We start from the raw sequence: 19,854 nt of genomic DNA, 5'->3' as shown, positions 1-19,854 counted from the left end.
AAGTGATACCAAGCTCAGGAGCAGACTCTTGGAAAATCATTACGTTATCCTTGAACAGGATACATCTCATTTTTTTCACCCAGTAACTGATAATCTGTCAATGTAATGTAAACTAGGCAAGCTACCAATAAGGTCCAGACATGAACTATATTAAACAGTATTCAGTGAAGCCAGTAACAAGAAAAACCCCAACTGGATAACATGCAGGATAATTAACTCTGAGTTAGATGCACACATTGCAAGCATCAAGATTCCTTCTTCCACTCAACACCTGCATGTCCCAAGCACAGAATTTGTGACAACTAAGGTGATCATTTATCTTCTCAGATTGCAGATCCCTTTTTTCCTGCACTTCCTTTCATACTCATGCATACAGTAATTAATTTAAGACTAAAGTTGTACATACTCTCTTCACATGCATTCCCAACCAGTAACCAAATTGAAGGGCACATAAAAATCTGAGAGCAAGCAGCAAACATGCAGGGTATACTTAAATGCTGTGAAACAGACCCATTGCCCAGAAAAAAAGAAAAGAAGCTTTATAGGAATAGTATTATTATATTATTCCCTACTGGTTCATTATATGATTTCACAAAATTCTCACTCATCTGCTGCTGGCATTTCCATACTCCAGTATTTCTCAAGCTCTCACGTTGTTTAGGTTCCCTGTTAAACCTAACTTTAGCAGGGTTTCTAAGCATGCTACTCACCACCATCTTGCAGATATTGAGTAAATACTGTTTTCTTTTTTTAAGGCAGACTTTCATTACCCAACCACCCACAGTTAATCCACTTCCTGCAACTGATAACATACATCAAGATTTACCTACTCTTTGCCCATCTGCTTCACACAACTCTGTAGATGTGGTGTAGACCAAGTATTGACAATAGTATAGTCCATGTGACACCTATCACCAGCTAATTTAGCAGCCTATCTACAGATACTTTAGCAACTGAAAGATACCACACAAAACATTAACATTTTTGCTCACAGATGCTTGCTTTTTAAATGAGCTCCTTATAGAGGCCAACATCTTTCCAAGCAGCTTATAGAGTTTAATTTAAATCCTACAATTAGAAGGTTTTAGTTCCAGATTAATTAGTAGACAAAGCCACTTGAAGACTTAGAATGCCTATGATTAGGAAATGATGATCTTGCTCCAAAACATGAGTTGACAAAGCACATATGGCTATGGACCAAAATTATATAAGTTAATCAGAATCTGACTGGTTAACTACCATCCCTCAGCCTGTCACTGTTCACCGCACTTCAGCAGAATATATCATTATATACTGCATGATTCAGTCTGCTGTTTACAACTTAACAATTGTTAAATTGACTATACTGCCCCTTGAACAAATTTCTAACACACACCCAATGTATGATTCATCTAAAATGCAGAGGCTATGCATAATTTCTTCAGTTCTACAACCATAATATTCTCCATGTTTTAACTGCCCTCAAAGGTGATATGATTATTAGTCCTTTCATATAGATGGGAAAACATGCCATTGCTTTTTCACAAGAGATTCACCTACCTCTTTTTGCCCTGCTTCAAATCATTACCAAGCTTGAGGTTTCTGAGACAAGAAAGTGAATGGGATTCAGAGTGTAAAAAGGACACTCACCACAAAGAACATAAGCCTCAGTATCATTTGACAGCAACATAAAAAATCTGCAAGGGTGATTCACAGACCGTGTAACAAGACCTTCCACACAAATCAGACTAACCCGATCTACAGTAAAGACAGAGAGATAGTCCACAATATAATATATTGGATTCAGCTTCACACACCAGAATGGATGAAGACTCCATCTGATCATTATCTGCACTGCATAATATTTTGGTACTTGGAGAAATGACAGGACAGAACAAGCTACAGAAGATGGCATTTCCAATAAAACAGGAAAAACAAGACATCGGTGCCTCCTCCCATGACACAATGCCAAGCCTCCTGTCGCCAAAATCAGAGTTCAGGGAAGTCTTGCTTTGTCTGGATGATAAATGCATTCATATTAGTAGACTTAAAGGACAAAGAGATGTATTACACCCTTGGCTGCATAACAAGGACAAACTCGCAGAAACTTTTCCTCCACAGGCCCTGAAACTGTGAGAGGAAAGCAAGTTACTGCATCATTTTTCAATTTTTTTTTCCCAAGAATATTCTTATGAATTATAATGGAGAGGTACTGGGAGTGAGGACATACACAGATAACACCCATGTACAAATTATACTTGCTGGACTGGAAAAGAACCAAGAAGAAGGTTGAATTAACCTGTGAACCTACTGCCTTAGTGAGGGATTAAGTGAAAGGAGAATAGAAGGATAATGTAACAGCACTTGAATCTTTTATTGATGCAGCTGGACCACAGGGAGTTAGACCGCAGTTAAAGAATACATCAAATTTTGCTGCCTTCTCAATCAATTTCATAATTTCATGTACAGCATCTTAACCCCAACTCTTTATTTCATGGAGACTCAAAAATACCACCTAAAATAGACCCATAGAACCATATAAAATAAACAGACAATGTCACCACAATGACACACACAAAAAATCCCATCCCTCCAAAACTTACAAGCTCAAGGCTTACACAATATGGTCTGCATACAACATACCAACTTTCATCCTTCCCATGCATGTCTAAAACTTTTAAACAAATCTAAACTTTCTTCCAGTCCTGAATTTCAGTTTTCACCTTGTAAACTTTAAAAAAAGGGTATGTTATAAAAAAATATGATTTGCATTATCAGCATATAAATGGCATAAACTTCTAATAGAAAGTGCTGCTTTTAGGAAAAAGATTTCAAAGTTTTGTGCAAGAAAAAAAAAGATGTGCTGAAGCTCTTTAACTCCTATTTCCATCTTTCATTGCTAAGTAAATACTTTGGAAAAGAAGTGAAGACTATTCATTGATACAGCACGTCAAGTCATAAATATGAGGCTTTGTAAAAAGCACTTGGGCAGTAGTCTGAAACAGATATCAAAACTTTATATTTTATAAACAGTTTCAAAACATCTTCAATTTTGATATATGTTGTCTTACTACTATAAACTTCGAATATAAAATACAGAATTTGAATGATAGTTTATCAAACTGGACCAGTTGTATTGGTTTACCTCAAGCTGCATACACTTATCTGAGAAACGGTAGTACTAGTAATGAGTGAGAAGCCTCAAGGGTTCACCACTTACAGAAATACACAATTTGATACTAACAAAAGAAGGCAAGTAGTTACAAAAAAAAAACAAACCAGTAAGAAAACTGCAAACAAACAGGGAGGAAAGGAACAAAATTTTACAATCTTAAGATTTAAATCTAAAGGACAGGAGAACGCAGTATCTTCACAGTCCATGGTGGGAGGAATAATCCATAGCTTCCTTCTTGTGCAGATGCACAGAGATCAGAACAAAGCCTTCATCAGACAGTGAAGTTAGAACAGAAAGCAAGCATATTTGCACAAAAGCATACACGTACTGTTTTAGCCAAAGAAGAAATACCTAATTTACAGACAAAGTAGCAGCTAGGGACATTGGAATCTTTCACATAAGAAAAAAATAAATTAATAAATCATTACAGATGCCAAGTCTTACTGGAAGACTTAAGGCATCCTGTGGACCACTACTAATCAATTGTAGATGAAAAATACTTTTCCCTCACAAAATTCTTTACAGTATTTTTACAATTTGATTTATAGTACTGATCATTTTTCAGCCACTTACCTAGAAGCAGAATTTTACCCCAGTCATTTAGGGGGAAAATAAATGCATAGAACCAATCACAGGCTGCATTTTTTTAAAGTACAGATTTACAGATTACAAATTTGAGTTTTGGCAAAAAATAACAACTGAAGACAGCTGGTACCAATCCGCTTTTGCCTTTAATCACACACTCTCCAATTTTTTAGCAATCTTCTTCCACAATAATCAGACCTATAAAAGTGGCTGTAAGACTTAACACTATTTTACACCATCAGTCTACAAACAATAAAACCACCAAAAGGTTTCTCCAACTGACAGATAGAGAGGGAGGGGGGAAAGGAAGAAGAAAGAAACTTAGACTCTCCTCACCCAGAAGTTATACACACTTTACAATTGCTCTATATTAAAGCATGGTCAATGCTTTTAAAGCATGCTGGTCAATGATTAGAGCCTTTGTCACCCCCCAAAAAATCTGAGTTCCACAAATCCTCTGACAATGGTTTAAAGACCATATACCTCAGGGTTCCAGAAGTATTATAAAATTAAATCGCTCTTATTAGATGCATATTACTCCTTGGCACAAGAGTCGTGTTGTTAGGTTGGTTTGCTTGGGTTTTTTTAAACTGGTGTTTATAGCCTAGCATTGAAAATACATCATAAGCCTTGAAACGAATGTTGTCTACATAAAAGGTAAATTTATATATAAATTATTAAGGTCTAGACAGGCAGTAGTTTCTCTTCCACTTCTCCAAAACCACTGAAGAGGGAAGCAGAAAAAACAAGATTTTACATCATCAGCAGACTTCCAAACCAGCAGTTCATATTACAGTAAAAAGTTTAATTCTGTGATCTTCAGTTCTTTAACATTCTCAAAGCAGAGCCAACAGGTGGGACAGAATTGGTGAGAATTAATTCATATATCAAAGAGTTTGGTTGATGTGAATCACAAAAATATTTTCTATGATATTGCCAACTATATTGTCTACTGTGAAAGCACCAGGGAAATTTTCATATACTACATTAAATACAATTTGTTGATTCTATCCCGCTCTTTAATACTCAGTACTGAGAGACACAAATTACACCACTATCTGGTATCACAGAACAAAAGGGTTTTTACTGAAAGATGCTTTTTGATTATTCTATGCTAATTTCAGTATGCAAGGCCAAAGAGCACCCAACAAAACAGCACATGTACTAGTACCAACAGAACAATAACCTGATATTGAGTCAAGCAAGAACAAAAAGAATGCCTTTTATCATTGCAGAATGTCCTTCAGTTCTTAAATAGTTCCCATTTCTTTTATAGACGAGTGATATGCTATTTAAATCTCTACAAGTTGTTTTTGTTGTGCTTTTCATGTGAAACCAATTAAAATGACAGTTACTTATATAATCTATTTTATTATTTCATCAGGTAGCATATTTTCACTTCCCTCTTTAACAGCTAATACTGCTACAGATGCTTTTGTGCTATCATCAAGGTATTCCTGTCTTTTTGTCCCCTCTTCCTGAGCAACTATTTTTACTCTAGACTTTTATGCACAAAAATTAACCTCCTTGATTACTGGACTATCCATTACTTAATCCTTCCTTAACGGATCTGAATAAAAGGGAATAAGGATTCCATGACAGAAGGGATGAACAAACATGCAAGGAACTGCAGTTTGACCAGCCAGCCCAACATCTTGTTTACACTTCTTCAGCTAGGTAGAAACTTGTCTCCATTTTCAGGGACAGGCATGACCACCGTTGTTTCCTCTAGAGCACTGACCTAACTGCAACCAGTGCAGGAGTCTGCTGTAATGCAGACTTTCTTGGGCCACACAGTAGTTCCCAGTGTTTGGATGCCTTCTATTCCTAGAGTTCATCTCTGAACAGTGAGTCAGCCCATGTGGACACACACAAGCTTTAAAGGCAGACCACAAAAGATGTCTTATTAAAGGAATTTTCAGTTTGGAGGAGCTTCCCATTTCTTTTAGTACGTAGAAGTCTATGCAATGTTCAATAAAAGTAGTACTATACTGGATCACACCACCCCTCCTATCACTCTTCCTTGGCAATCACCAGTTTATTAAACTCCTGAGCTGAAGGTTATAAGTGCACAGTCAAATTAATAGTCACTAATGGTCTCTGTTCTGTTAATTTCTCTAATCCCTTTCTGAACACATTCACACTTTTCCAGCACATGTCCTGGGTTCAGCAGTAGCAGTCATTTTTCCCCTTCTTGGTAGCTGGTGCAGTGCAATGTTTTGACTTTCAGCTCGGGAACAGAGCTGATAACAAGCGATGTTTTGGTTTGGCCAAGGACTTTGTGAGCCTCATGCTCTGCCAGGGAGGAGGGGAAGCCGGGAGGTAGCAGAGACAGGACACCTGACCCAAACTGACCAAAGAGGTATTCCATACCACAGCACGCCATGCCCAGGATGTAACTGGGAGTTAGCCGGAAGGGCTGGGGGACTGCAGGGTTGGAGGAGGTATTGGTCAGAGCTTGGTCGGGCTGGGGGGCGAGTTATCGGTCGGCTGGTGGTGAGATGATGTATTCTCTTCCCTTGTTATTTCCTTTATCATTATTATCACTGGTGGTAGCAGTAGTGATTTGTGTTATACCTTAGTTACTAAACTGTTCTTATCTCAACCCGTGGGAGTTGCATTCTTTTCGATTCTCCTCTCCGTCCCTCCGGGAGCAGGGGGAGGGCAAGAAAGGGGGGGGAAGTGAGCGAACGAATTACCTGACTGAGTTTAAACCACGACAGTTCTTTTTGGCGCCCAACGTGGGGCACGAAGGGTTGAGATAACGACAGATCTGACCGGATTAATAGTCACTCGTCACAATGCTGATTTATTGGCTCTCAGAGTTGTTCTTGTTGATCTCACAGCTTCAGACCGTTGTAACTTACATAGAGCCGGTATTTGCTGTGATAGTGTTTATCAAGTATGGGGCCTGGGCTAAGGTTCTTGTCTCACTGTGCTTTATGGCAATGGCTTGTAATACGGGCGGGCTCCAGCAGCAGGGCGGGACGGACGTGGCCGTGGACTTGTACCTGGCCGTCCGGCTGCTCTTCACCGTCCTGGCCCTCACCCTACTCTCCATCTTCGTGAGGCTGCGGGGAGCCGAGGGGGAGCGGCCCCGGGTGCCGGCGGCTGCTGAAGCGGCCCGGGAGAGCGGCCCCGGGGACCAAGCGGCGGCGGGAGTGGGGCCGGAGGCCGCGAGGGGACGGCTGTCGGTGGAGGAGGTCGGGGCGGTCGAGGAGAGGAAGGAGGCGGCTGCCGAGCAGCGGGAGAAGGCGGCGGAGGAGCCGAGCCCCGCGGAGGAGCCGAGCCCCGCGGCCGAGCCCAGCCCCGCGACGGCCGAGAGCATTTCCCGGCAGCCGCCCGCCGAGCCCCAGGAGGATGCAGGAGACCACGCAGCATTTCCCAGCAAGGCAGAGGAGGAAGAGCTGGACTCGGGAAAAGAGAAGCTGGCGGTGGGAGAGCCGGCAAGCACAGCGTCTACACCAGCCCCAGTGACAAGTACAGCAGCTACACCAGCCCCAGTGACAAGTACAGCAGCATCAACTGAGAGTTCTGAAGGTTCTGAATGGCCTTTGGGTATCCTTGGGACCTGCCTGCTGATTGTGATGGGGATCAGCATGTTGGCACACACACAGAGTGTGTGCTACCCACGACCATTTTGTCTGATCTCAAAAGTTAAGCAGAGTCAGGTTTGGGTCTTGTCTGGGGTTAGACGACAATACAGGGGGACCAAGAGGTTTTCCCCAAGGCTGGACAGTCATGAGTGGCAGGGTGTGTGGGACAGTATGGGCAAGTATCTAGTCCACTGGGCCCCTCCAGTGCTTTGCAAGCATCGGAGATGGAAGGCAGCTGTATAGAGTCCCCAGCAGCAAGCTGCAGAAAGTGCTTAAGGGGACAGTGAATTATTTTGAGCCTGGTGGGCCCATGGCACTTCAGGCCATCAGAGCAGAGATGCAACACAGAGATGGACTCATGATCGAGGGGTGGACTTAGCAATGGACACTATTGCCCAGGTTATTCACGAGTGTGAACACTGCACACAGTCTCTCCTGCTCTGGAAGACTTACAAGAGATGGAGCCTGACATCATGGACCAGATGGACTCAGCAGCTTTATAGGGACTGGTCCATGCACTAAGATAAGAGTGCACTGAGATAAGAGTGATGGTATATTGAAAATGTGGGATCTGAGCATGACGTGAATGGTATGGAATAAGGGGTGGATAATGTCCTGGGTTCAGCAGTAGCAGTCATTTTTCCCCTTCTTGGTAGCTGGTGCAGTGCAATGTTTTGACTTTCAGCTCGGGAACAGAGCTGATAACAAGCGATGTTTTGGTTTGGCCAAGGACTTTGTGAGCCTCATGCTCTGCCAGGGAGGAGGGGAAGCCGGGAGGTAGCAGAGACAGGACACCTGACCCAAACTGACCAAAGAGGTATTCCATACCACAGCACGCCATGCCCAGGATGTAACTGGGAGTTAGCCGGAAGGGCTGGGGGACTGCAGGGTTGGAGGAGGTATTGGTCAGAGCTTGGTCGGGCTGGGGGGCGAGTTATCGGTCGGCTGGTGGTGAGATGATGTATTCTCTTCCCTTGTTATTTCCTTTATCATTATTATCACTGGTGGTAGCAGTAGTGATTTGTGTTATACCTTAGTTACTAAACTGTTCTTATCTCAACCCGTGGGAGTTGCATTCTTTTCGATTCTCCTCTCCGTCCCTCCGGGAGCAGGGGGAGGGCAAGAAAGGGGGGGGAAGTGAGCGAACGAATTACCTGACTGAGTTTAAACCACAACAGTTCCAGTAAGACAGCTGTAATTAAGCAGTTCACAAGGAGTATTTTCTTTTGTTTGCTGTGAAGATATTAGCCTAGCTTTTACTATAGAAGAACATGCTAAGGGTCTTGAAGGACCCCGTAATGCCTCAGTCACCCAGCTTTTACCAACCACTCTGAAGTAAATGTTTGCAGCTACCAAGAATAAACTTTTTTTCCACCCATACTTACTGTGTGAACTGTGCTACGCTCAGTTACCACCACAGAAACTGACAAATACAAACAACAATCTTCTAGCATACAAAATACTCTCTATTCTGAAGATAAAATATGCAAGTAAAACTACAAAATTCTAATAACCTTTTTTAGGGCTTTCCTTAGTATTTTGTGACAAAATAACAAAAAGTAAGCTTAAGGGTTTCTTTCTTTATACATCAAATTCCTCAAATTCATAGAGGATAGAACCAGGGAGCAAGGAAAAAGGGAGAAAACTGTTCTTGCTGGAGCTGTTTGCCAATTGTTTAAAGCAAACACTAGTGCTAATGGGATACAATGGTATCAAAACCTACTGAAAACAAACATGAACAAAACAGTTCATTTTTACAATTTACAATCACACTCTTCTGAAACACCAGAGGCTTTAAGAATCATGGTGAGCACACACATTTTATTTTGACATGAAGGAACTTTGCAAAGCTGTTTCAGTAATTCAGTTCTACACATTAGCCCATGTGCTTAAAGCTCCAGGCTGATTTGGCTGTTCCACACATGTGATAACCTAACTGCAAAGCCACTCAATAAATGAGTCTATATAGCTGATGAAGCAAACTTTCACTACTGCCAGCTAGCAAACCTTTACAAGTGGATAATCTTTAAATTCTTTATTAAGGTCATTCAAGGGATTGCAATGACAAGGCACACTGAAAAATCAAGCTATTCAAAAATTAAGCTTCTTGGGAATTAGCTTGTGTTGCTAAATGTATATATTTGTCAAATAAATAGCATCAGAAGAAACCTCTTTTCAGGAAACATGAGTCTAATGCTCTGGGGTTTCCTGAAAAACTTAGTGTCTTGCAAATCTTATCAAACAGATCATTACAGCAGGCTTCCCAAGCCAATTTCTGATTTTTGGAGTTTGAACCACCTTACAAACAAAAAGGCATGAGGACCAAAATTCCTAAAAAAGCTTACAAAATCTACAAAAAAATCCCCACAAGGAAATAAATAAAAAAAACACACACATCAGATAATTAATTGTGGAAGGTCCTAAAAATGTCTATTAAGTTTGGAGACCCAAAAGTGCTCGCAAATTTGAAGGTCTGAAAATTCATCCAAGCCTTTCTCAGGGAGAAATCTCAGTTCACAGAAGCCTCCACTGCCACCACATGAGATGACAGGGACATTCTGGTATGGCCTTTACGGATTAAAGGGAACTGAAGGTGCCCAGCACACCTTGATTGAGACCACTCTTTTTGTGTGTGTGCATGTGCTTTCCTTCCTTCTTTTCTCCACCTTCCATTTTTAAACTCTTTGCACTGCCAAGAAATACTGATTTTCTAATTTTCAAAAGCTACGCCTTCTTGGTCAAAGTCTTCCAGGTGCTATAGAAGTATATTCTAGCCAGCTTGATAAATAATTTCTTCCTTTTTCAAATACAAGCCATTTAACATTTCACAACTGCTATTCCTGTGAGAAACCACTTTCTCTTAACTGACATACAAATTTATACTGCAGTGTCTACTCCAATGGTACATATCAATAACAATGTCAACGACATTTGTATTCTGCTTGCATCCCACTCAAATTTCTCGTGAAGTTAGCAGGGAGATTCTCATTGATCTTCACAGTCTAACTATTCAGATGCAAACACCAGCATGCACAAATGTCAAAGTTACTTTTATGGAAAAAAATCATGAAAATTTTAATTTTCCCTAGATTGCACATTTTTTTTAGTATTTCAGTGGATTCATTAGACATGTTATTATTATTTTTTGCTGCTATTCCTTGAACAGATTTCTAACAATAATCAATAAGCTAACTTTTACTGTAAGCTCTAACTTTTACTGTAGGCTTTTTTGAAGCTTTCCTTCATATAGCTATGAGGAAATCCCTTCAAGTGCAGGGCAGTGGTCTAAGAACAGAGAAAAGATGACTGAAGATATACAAAAGGATTCTAAAAGATCTTCATAGATTCCGTCTTCTCTAAAAGACAGAATCTATGAAGGATGGAGAGAAACTCTTTCTTCCTAAAAGCCTGTCCTGGGTTCAGCAGTAGCAGTCATTTTTCTCCTCCTTGGTAGCTGGTGCAGCGCTGTGTTTTGACTTTCGGCCTGGGAACAGAGCTGATAACAATGATGTTTTGGTTTGGCCACGGACTTTGTGAGCCTCATGCTCTGCCAGGGAGGAGGGGAAGCCAGGAGAAAGCAGAGACAGGACACCTGACCTAAGCTGACCAAAGAGGTATTCCATACCACAGCACATCATGCCCAGGATGTAACTGAGAGTTACCCAGAAGGGCTAGGACTGCAGGGTTGGAGGAGGTATCGGTCAGTGCTTGGTCGGGCTGGGAGGGTGAGTTATCAGTTGGCTGGTGGTGAGGTGTTGTATTCTCTTCCCTTGTTATTTCCTTTATCATTATTATTGGTGGTAGCAGTAGTGATCTGTGTTATACCTTAGTTACTAAACTGCTCTTATCTCAACCTGTGGGAGTTGCATTCTTTTGATTCTCCTCTCCATCCCTCCGGGAGTAGGGGGGAGAGAAAGAAAGGGGGAGGGGCAAGTGAGTGAACAAGCTGTCTGGCTGGGTTTAAACCACGACAAAGCCTGAGATGATAAATGCTTTAGCGAGAAGTGCAGAGAGTGCTTATTGCCAAACAAATATCTGATTAACACATGCATACAGGCAGCAGTCCCTTGCTTCCTATAAATCAAATTAATGTGAAGACCAATTTTAAGCCTTACAAAGACAAAAGCAAACTGGCTTCAGACGAACAAACAAAAAATGGACCTCAATCACTGGAATATAGTTATAGCAGACTAAGGCAACCAAATACCATAACAAAACTTCTGAAGGAGAAAACGGTATTTACCACCTGTTGAAACATACCATTTAAGGAAGTTATATATAGTCTTTAATTAGGCTGCTGGAGGGATAATTCTGCATAAACCTAACCACACAATTGTCCAGTCAGCAACGTATACTACAGAAATGTCTCTCAAAGTAACACATGCTGTTACTCACTGAAATTAAAAAGCAAAGAATAAAAGTAGCACTTGTACCACCGTATCGACCATTTGGTTGCCTGGAATTCACGCTCCCAAATTAATTCATTGAAGGCAAATAAAGCTTTGTACTGACTTGACAAAAGCAAGCTATTATTTCACTGACCATAACCCTAAGCGCTAGGAAAGGATTTTCCGCTTACTGATTTTACAGTAAAGATACTAGAATGCAAAACATCTGCTCCCTTTACCTTCTCTAACTTTTCCCTTTGCTGAAACACTACATTATCCAAAGAGAAACAGACAAAATCAGTAGAAATGTTGCCCTTGATGAATTTTGACGAGAAGAAGAATCAGCAAGTTTTTCTACAGAAATTTATTTTTTTCTACAGAAAATTTATATACAGAAATTTATTTTTTTCTACAGAAAATTTATATAAATTTTCTACCTACTTTCCTTAAAGGTTTACTTTTTACTTATGACATTGATAAACATCTAAATATTCCATTTTTTTCACACCACTATTGTGAGAGCCTCTCACAATGTGCAAGTCCAAATCTTTCATCATTTAAACCAGGCATGACTTTGCCAGCAAGTACAACTATTTCTAACGCTTAAAGTTTCAAACTAATTTAGCCCCCTCTTCAGTCCATCCAATCTTTTAAAATTACCATACACGGAAGTGGTTAGCAGAAAAAGTCAACAGTTCCATTGAGAACGGTGGAATACATTTAACACCAAATAAGGCAGCTTACAGGTTTAAAATTGTATAGTTAATATTTCAAAAGCTGTTTTCTACAGGCTGTATGAATACCTGCAGCACAGCAGGTGTGGCTTTACAAGTCTCATTACCTTCACTTGGTGACCTTAAGAAAGCCCTTGAACCACCAGCTTCACAGGTTTATTGGTGTTTTTTATGCCCTCCTTGTAGCCACTCACCTCTGTCTGAAAACCTGAAAATACAGTAGCCAATCTACACACTATAGAGATGCTAAATAAATATTAAAAAGGGAAAAATCCTAATATGAAAAAAATTAATCACTGGGAACCGATTTGCCTGCACAAACAGGGAGCTGCAAATGAGAGGGTTTATAGCCCTTGAGATAATGAGATAAGCCATGCTCTGCCTCGACTCAGTAATAACTTAGAAAGCCTTTGGACTCAGTCCTTGCGGAGTTTCTGTAGCAGGTTTTAAGGGCCTATCCACTACCTGAGTACAACACTAGCTATTACATGAATAAAAATAAAGACAGACTGCAGAATGGACATGAGACTCAGAGAAGCTTACATCTCCAAACATGCAACTTTATTACATTATTTACATTAAAAACCCTGAATTGTTGTTCCAAAACAGACTGAAGTCAATAGAGAATGCAACAATTTCTAATACATTGGCATAACCATGCTATTGCAATGAACTAGTATCGTTACTTTCATACAGCACACAGCAGTGGCGGTAAGATTCTAACACACACGGATATCCTGGAACCTGCTAGGAAGACTACTGTCATCTGGCTGCTAGAGAACATCAGCTGTACCTACATACATATATAAAAAACTGTAGTCAAAATGCTTTTACAGCTGTTTTAATACTGGATACGAAACACGGGTGAACCTGGTGTTTCCACTATTTATCCAATAAAAGTCTGTCGTTCATTATAATAAAAAGCACATTCTACCTTTAAAACATGAGGAATCTGTATGATCTAACAGCCTTCTCCCCTCAACAAATTACAGAGCAACAAACAAAACCAGATTTCAGGAAAAAGTCTAATGGGAAAGAGCCTCTGTTCAAGTTTTTACTTGAGAAATAAACAGAAATGTTTCCTACTGAACTCAGCATCAATTTCAACCTTACAGCACAAAAACAGATCACCCGCAATGTTATTATGCAAGAAAAGTCACCCAAGTAGTGCTTCAGCACAAGATTTTTTTTTTCCTAAATATAACAGAGTTCAGTTATGACATTTCTGCACATGTACCTGAAACCAAGTACCTAACTACATACGAATACTCAGTTACAAAAGACGTCAACACCATTAAAAAAAACATTTCCAGACTCACTTCCAAATATTTCAGCAAACTCTATAGGAAATTTCTTTCCATATCTCTCCCATACAGACAAATATTCTTTATTAAGACAATTTTCAAGAAACAAACAAAAAATAATCATTATCCAGAGTTGTGAGAAGATCCCAGAAAACTTGTCCTTCCTCTGACAAAGCATAAGCACACATAAATTGAAGGTCTTTTCAGGCCTACTGGAAAAAGCAATGTGGTTTTCAACAGGATCAGATTAGCTCATGAACAGGTTTGTGTTCAATTCCAAACTTGAGCGCTTAAACTTTCATTGGTTTTAAGTGTTTCAGTTCTTCTCCCTGTGCTTTACTTCTAGCCATGAAATTGGAAAAGAGAAGGAAGCTTTATTTCCAAGCGCCCCATCTCAGCTAATGACAGACTGTTTGAAGCAGGAACAATGAGCTGACACAGCAGCTCATTACCCCATCATCTACAAATCCTTAATAACACTCAACATCCTACAAAACTACAGTATTCCCTATAAATAACATAAATCAGAAATCAGCAGTTTTAATACTGGGTCTCCTTTAATTTTTGACATATTGCAGACATTTCTGTGGCATATTAAATTTACACATAAAAGATAAAGAACAACAGATGAAACCCTGAGAACAAAGCCTTCTCACCTCTGCTATTCTTCCTATGGAGTTTCATAAGCTAACTGGAGCAGATCTCTATCCTGGCAGTTGGATTTTAAACTCATAACACGTATCATTATCCCAAGGCAGCCTACTGAATTTACTGCCTTTTATGACAGTACTTTAATAGATAATGATGCACAAAGAATATGCCTAGTTGCTCACCAGGTCTTTAACTGGCATAGGAGAAAGAGAAGCCCGGACAAAATAAAAACGGCACCAAAGAGTCTTCAGCCCTTCCCATCTGTAAATGCCAGCTTCCTTCACTTCAGGAGGAGGTGGGGCTGGGAAACACTTCTTTCAGAAGTTCCACCCTTCTTTACACATGCACAGATTTCATTAATAGTTAACTGGCGACATACAACATTAACTTACTCTGGTATTCATAGCTTTCCATCCATGCTTGCCCCATGGTAAGCACAGTTCAAGGTAACTGCTTACAAATATTTTCTGAACCATGACACACTACCCCAAGACTTGCTTTTCAGTCTGTCTCACTGATTAGCTCATTTTAAAATCATAAAATTCCGTGCAATTTTTCTGCAAGTGAAGAAAACAAAGGGTGACTAACAGAGCATTGGGCTGCTAATCAACACTCCCTCTCACACATCCAAAATGTGGCAGCCAGACCAATATTAACATGGTCTTAGGTTTAAAAGTCTCCTTGCAAAATCACTTTGACTTCTACCAACATCACCAACGGACTAAAGGTTCTAGGCCTGTTGCATGAGTAAACTGGAAAGCTCTTCAAAAGAAAATCATCCCCCTTAAAGAGCTGACCTTACTCCCATTCAAGTTAGAAAGTCTTTACAAGTGCTGTGAAACAACCACTAGAGAGACTCTTGAGTGTAAGGTCTCCTCAGCTGTGAAGAGCTTGGAATAAGAGGATGCCTATATTAACCAGGCCCTTTAGGCCACATTGTCATGTATTTCAACATATAAATATTTGAAGACATTTAAGGTACACCAATATTCAGTGACTTCAGTGATAAAGAGCAGCTTTGTCCAACTGACTGGCACTTCATCAATAAACTCCATTTAAGAGTCTGCCCAGTCTCATTTTATCTGCCTAATTACTTACCTCTCACAGCAATAGCATGCTATTAAGGTTTGCTGATTAAGATTTGAAAGCACTTTGAAGATTTATTGTACTATACAACTGCTAATTATTATTGTTCATACCTGCATTCAGTTGTGAGGAAAATAGCTATGTGCCAAATAATGCCTGTTCCACATATAAAAGTGAAAATAATTGCTTCGCTGTACTCTTTAAAAAGTAAACAGATAAAAAGACTGCACTTTAACTTGCAGTCTTTCACTATGATACTTACTCTATAAGAACCACATGGCTGAAATAAACCCACCATAAAGGGAAAACAAGCCAAGAAACAGAATACCTTCCTTTCCACTAGAACAGGAAAACATATTTGTGCCCTGGTAACTTCCCACCTGCAAGAATGTAATCTCCTTCCTTTCCTAGCCTTCTTCACTACTTCCCTTTAAGGCATTTGAAATGAAAATGCTGTGCACAAGTTATCACAGGCTCAAGATGACCAGCTACAGTGGTTATTTACCACTCATCCCTATCACAGCCCCCTTTAAACTCTCAAAGGCCTGTGAAGCTATGAATAGATTACTGGGTTGCATCCTCTCCATACACTCTTATCCTGGTGAAAATATGCGCTGTGAGCTCACTTATCCCTTAGCATTGAGCCCATCCTTCTCCCACGGATACTTCCTTGTTTCATGCATGCTTTTCCATCCACTCAAGTGTCCTCAAGTCCAGGGCTGTCACAGCCTCCGGGACCACTAAACAACAGTCTCAGGACAAAAAGACTGTTTTTTTAATTAACTCATTATAACAATACCCTGTGATACAGCCTGTGTCTTTTTACACCTGGTATATTGAACAGTATTTATTTCTACTCCACATTTAACAAACAAACAAGCAAAAAGGAAAAATCACAATGAATAGAAAATAATATAAAAATCCTCATCTGCAGGAGGTTCAACTTTATCATGCACCAGCAAAAGAAAAAAAAAAACAAAAAAGTCCCATTATGGAAGGAATATGCTATGTGCTTTTCCAGTCATCAGACAGGACTGTTCAGTTAAAAACAAGCAATAAAACATCTTAAAAAGTTAGACTGTAGTTTTTTCTATCTCTCGCTGTGATTCTTTTCTTTCCTTAAATTACTGCTTACATTCAAAAACTGTTTATGGAAAGACGTGGCAGATAAAAGAGACACTTCTGACAAAGTACATATGCCAAATGTGAAAGCTGAATAGATAGGTACATTTGATAGCACAAGGAGTGGTAGCAAATTCTGTTGTAACTGCACTACCAAAAGATTCTAAGACTAGATTTATTCTTTCCCCATCAGTATTTCTTGCACAAGAGCTGAACTATTTGTTTTCCTCTTTGTGTCTTTATCCTGGTTGATTATAACTCTTGCAGAAATATCTTTAAAACGTATTTCTGGTCATCCAAAGACACACTTGCTCAGACAGAGTATCAGCCAGGGGCCTGATGCATAATTTGAACACAGAAAGTAGTCCTGGTCTGGAGTCATTACTTCAGGTATAAAAATTTCATCGCTTCACTAGCCTGAGCCCAAATGAAAGAACTGGGAGTCAAGACAGCCAGGAACATACATAGTGACAGCTTTCTCACATGAGGTTCTGCCCCCAGGAGAAAGGCTGTGTATTCTGACCCAGTTTCGCTGTAGTTTCATAAACCATGTCCTCTTCCCACTGAAAAGCCTTCGTGAACTGATCACAGTTACTGCCCCAGCTAGTTCCATATGCAAAGACTTTCATATTCCCTTCTCCAAAACTCACACCTTAATAAGATGGCTAGACACAGATTACCTGCAAACAACCTTTTAGTCTTCATGTCCTACATTCACTTCTGATCCTACCTACAAAACCAAACCGGTTCCCAAATGTTTCCCCAATAAACAGGAGGGGTACAGAGCAGCTCTTGGCGGTTCCCTATGAAGTCACTGCCTTTGTTGTTTTAAACATCCAATTTAAAGAGAATGACACAATCTAAAATATGAGAGAGATTATCCTGCGGTCTGCGGAGGTGTCGATTGCTAGAGATAAAAAGCCAATGAAACCTACGCTATTTCTCATCATCAGCCAACAGATTTATACTTCGTTTCTGTTCCTCCAAAAACGTTAATAAGGCAAAAAGTTTCCCTCTGTTAAGCAGTTCGGGGGCAGGGAGTTTGCTTTGTTTGGTTTGCGAAAGCAAAAACGAGCCCTTGGCCGCCGGCACACACAAACCCCCACGCGTGTACTGCAGCTACTGAACGCTCAGTTCAACCCCAAAGGCGACCCGGGCAGGAAGTCCAGGGGGAGAACCAACACCCTCCGCCAAGCTTTGTGCGGCCTCTCTTTTCTCCTCCCGCGCCTCGCGGACAGGGCCGCTACCCTCCCCCGTACTTCACCCTGCCTGCACCCCTCGGGGGGGGGGGCGAAATCCGCCCTCCCCTCAACAGCCCGCTCACCTGGCGGCACCGTCACGGCCGCTGCCCCACACCATTAAATGATCACCAAGAGTCGCCCGCCCGCGGGACCCCCTGCCCTCAGGTCTCTTCTCCCCGAAACGGCCACGCACCTCCAGAGTGGCCGCGAAAGGCTCCCCGGCGAGCAGGGAAGAGCGGCCCGGGCAGCAGCGGACCTACCGATCAGCCTGGAGACGCCGTTCGTGCATGCAGGGCTGTGATAGCACCGAAGAGCCCAGATCTTCGCTGTTCCGCGCAGCAGCGCTCGCGTACGCTTGTAGTCGGCGCCTGTAAGGGAGAACGGGGAGGGAGTCAGAATGAAGCAGCATCTCCTCCCGCACCAGCCGCCAGCCCCGGCGCGGAGAGGGCGGGAACGGCGGCGCGGCGTTCCCCGCCCCGCGGCTCCCTCCCTCTTTCCCTCCTTTCTTCCCTGCCCCTGTGCATGGCCGGCCCACTGCAAGCAGCCCCACTCCGACCCGGGTACCCACCGCCGCGGAGCCGCCCGGCCCTCCCGCTCCGCACTCGGCTCCGCCGGCCGCTGCCCCCTCAGGGCCGCCAGCAGCGCGGGGAGGCGGCTACGTAGCTGCCTTTCACCCCACAGCCGCTCCCTCCCTCACGCCCCCGAGGCAGCGGGGAAGCTGCTGACACAGGCCCAGCCCCGCCCGCGCCCGGCTCTCAGCTCCCGCCCCGGCCCTTTCGCGCCCTCAGCGTACGGCCGGAGCTCGAAGGTGACGGGCATAAGCTACTGCGTTGATAACGGCAGCCTGTTCTTGGCCCCAAAGGAGGATGATCTTCTGGTTGCTCCCAGTACGTGGCGCTTAAACTGGGAGTCATGGTTCTCTGCTACAGCAGTCTCGTACAGTCTCCCGTCCCGGAAGGTGCTGAAGGGATGGGGAAGCTGGGGAGCCATCCATGGGCAGACGTTTTATTTCCCATCACTAGCCAACCGCTGCTACATCGATGGTGGGGGGGGGGGGAGGAACAAAAAAAAAAAGCCAAACAAAAAATCCCCAAATTTGCACAAAGCAAACTTGCACAAAGGATTCAAATACAACCAGTTGTTTTTGGACTGGCAGACACTTCTTTTTGTACTTTGAATGTGAGACTTTGGGGACCCACTTGACAGTGGGCTTGAGGCTTCTCCAGTGGGTTCCTGTGGGCCTTCTGCATGAGCTCCCACCTTTGTGGAGACAGGCTGTGAAAGAAAGTAGTCACAGGGTAGGAAAATTACTCTTAGTTGCAAAGAACACTGTCACAGAGATAAGGCCTGAAATTCAGGCTATGTGAAAATAGCTTTTTTTCAGAAGGATAGTCTAGAAGAATATTTTTCTATTTAAAAATTGAGTATTTTTGTGTGCCTGTTGTAATGTGTGGGGTTTGTTCATCAAGAAGTTTGGGGGAAGGGAGGCTCTCTGTGGCTGTCATTATGTGAAACAATACTCCTTTTGACTCTGTAACTGTTGTACTCTGTAGGTAATGGGGGGAGGTCAGTTGTATTGTTGCGCGGGATTGTGAGAGAGAAAAGGGGGGCTGGGTGGCTCGAAGTGGTGTCTTGTTGCAACGCTTGAGGGGAGGGGGCTGCGACGGTGAGGAGGCTGGCAGTGGACGCTTCTCGAAGCCTCTGACAGCTTCTCGAAACTTCCCGAAACTTCTCGGTAATGAGATCCCTGCAACAAAGGGAACCAATGGGGAAGAGCCATGTCAACATCCGAGTGAGGAGGGGCGACAGGATTGGCCGGGGCCTTGAACCGGAGAAGATAAAGGACCGCCTCCCAGGGACCGCGTGTGCGCGTCTTGGGCGGAGCAGAGGGCTCCGCGGCGCACCCAGCGCTGTTTTATCTGCTATCGCTTACTCAGTTTAATAAAATTTATACTTTAAACCAAAATTGGCTAGAATATTGATAACACCTGTG

The 19,854-nt window shown here is 42.1% G+C and overlaps 2 protein-coding genes across 2 annotated transcripts in view; one reads left to right on the top strand and one right to left on the bottom strand.

Moving 5' to 3' along the window:
- Positions 1-18,233, bottom strand: part of PTPN13 (protein tyrosine phosphatase non-receptor type 13) — a 127,817-nt gene extending 109,584 nt beyond the window's left edge. The window contains exon 1 of the mRNA XM_062623438.1: positions 18,122-18,233. The gene's annotated coding sequence lies outside the window, so the exon portion shown is untranslated. The remainder of the gene's footprint in view (positions 1-18,121) is intronic.
- On the top strand, positions 14,840-18,524 carry LOC134166101 (basic salivary proline-rich protein 2-like). Its single transcript, XM_062623406.1, has 2 exons — positions 14,840-14,858; positions 17,647-18,524. The coding sequence occupies exons 1-2, from the start codon at positions 14,840-14,842 to the stop codon at positions 18,522-18,524; spliced, it is 897 nt and encodes a 298-aa protein (XP_062479390.1).
- The last annotated feature ends 1,330 nt before the right edge of the window (positions 18,525-19,854 follow it).

Source organism: Pezoporus occidentalis, unplaced genomic scaffold, assembly GCF_034315485.1.
Source record: "Pezoporus occidentalis ecotype Australia unplaced genomic scaffold, CSIRO_AGI_Poc_V1 ctg252, whole genome shotgun sequence".
Taxonomy (NCBI): domain Eukaryota; kingdom Metazoa; phylum Chordata; class Aves; order Psittaciformes; family Psittacidae; genus Pezoporus; species Pezoporus occidentalis.
Note: the sequence above shows the minus strand (reverse complement) of the source record. Positions and strands in the feature narration are given on the sequence as shown.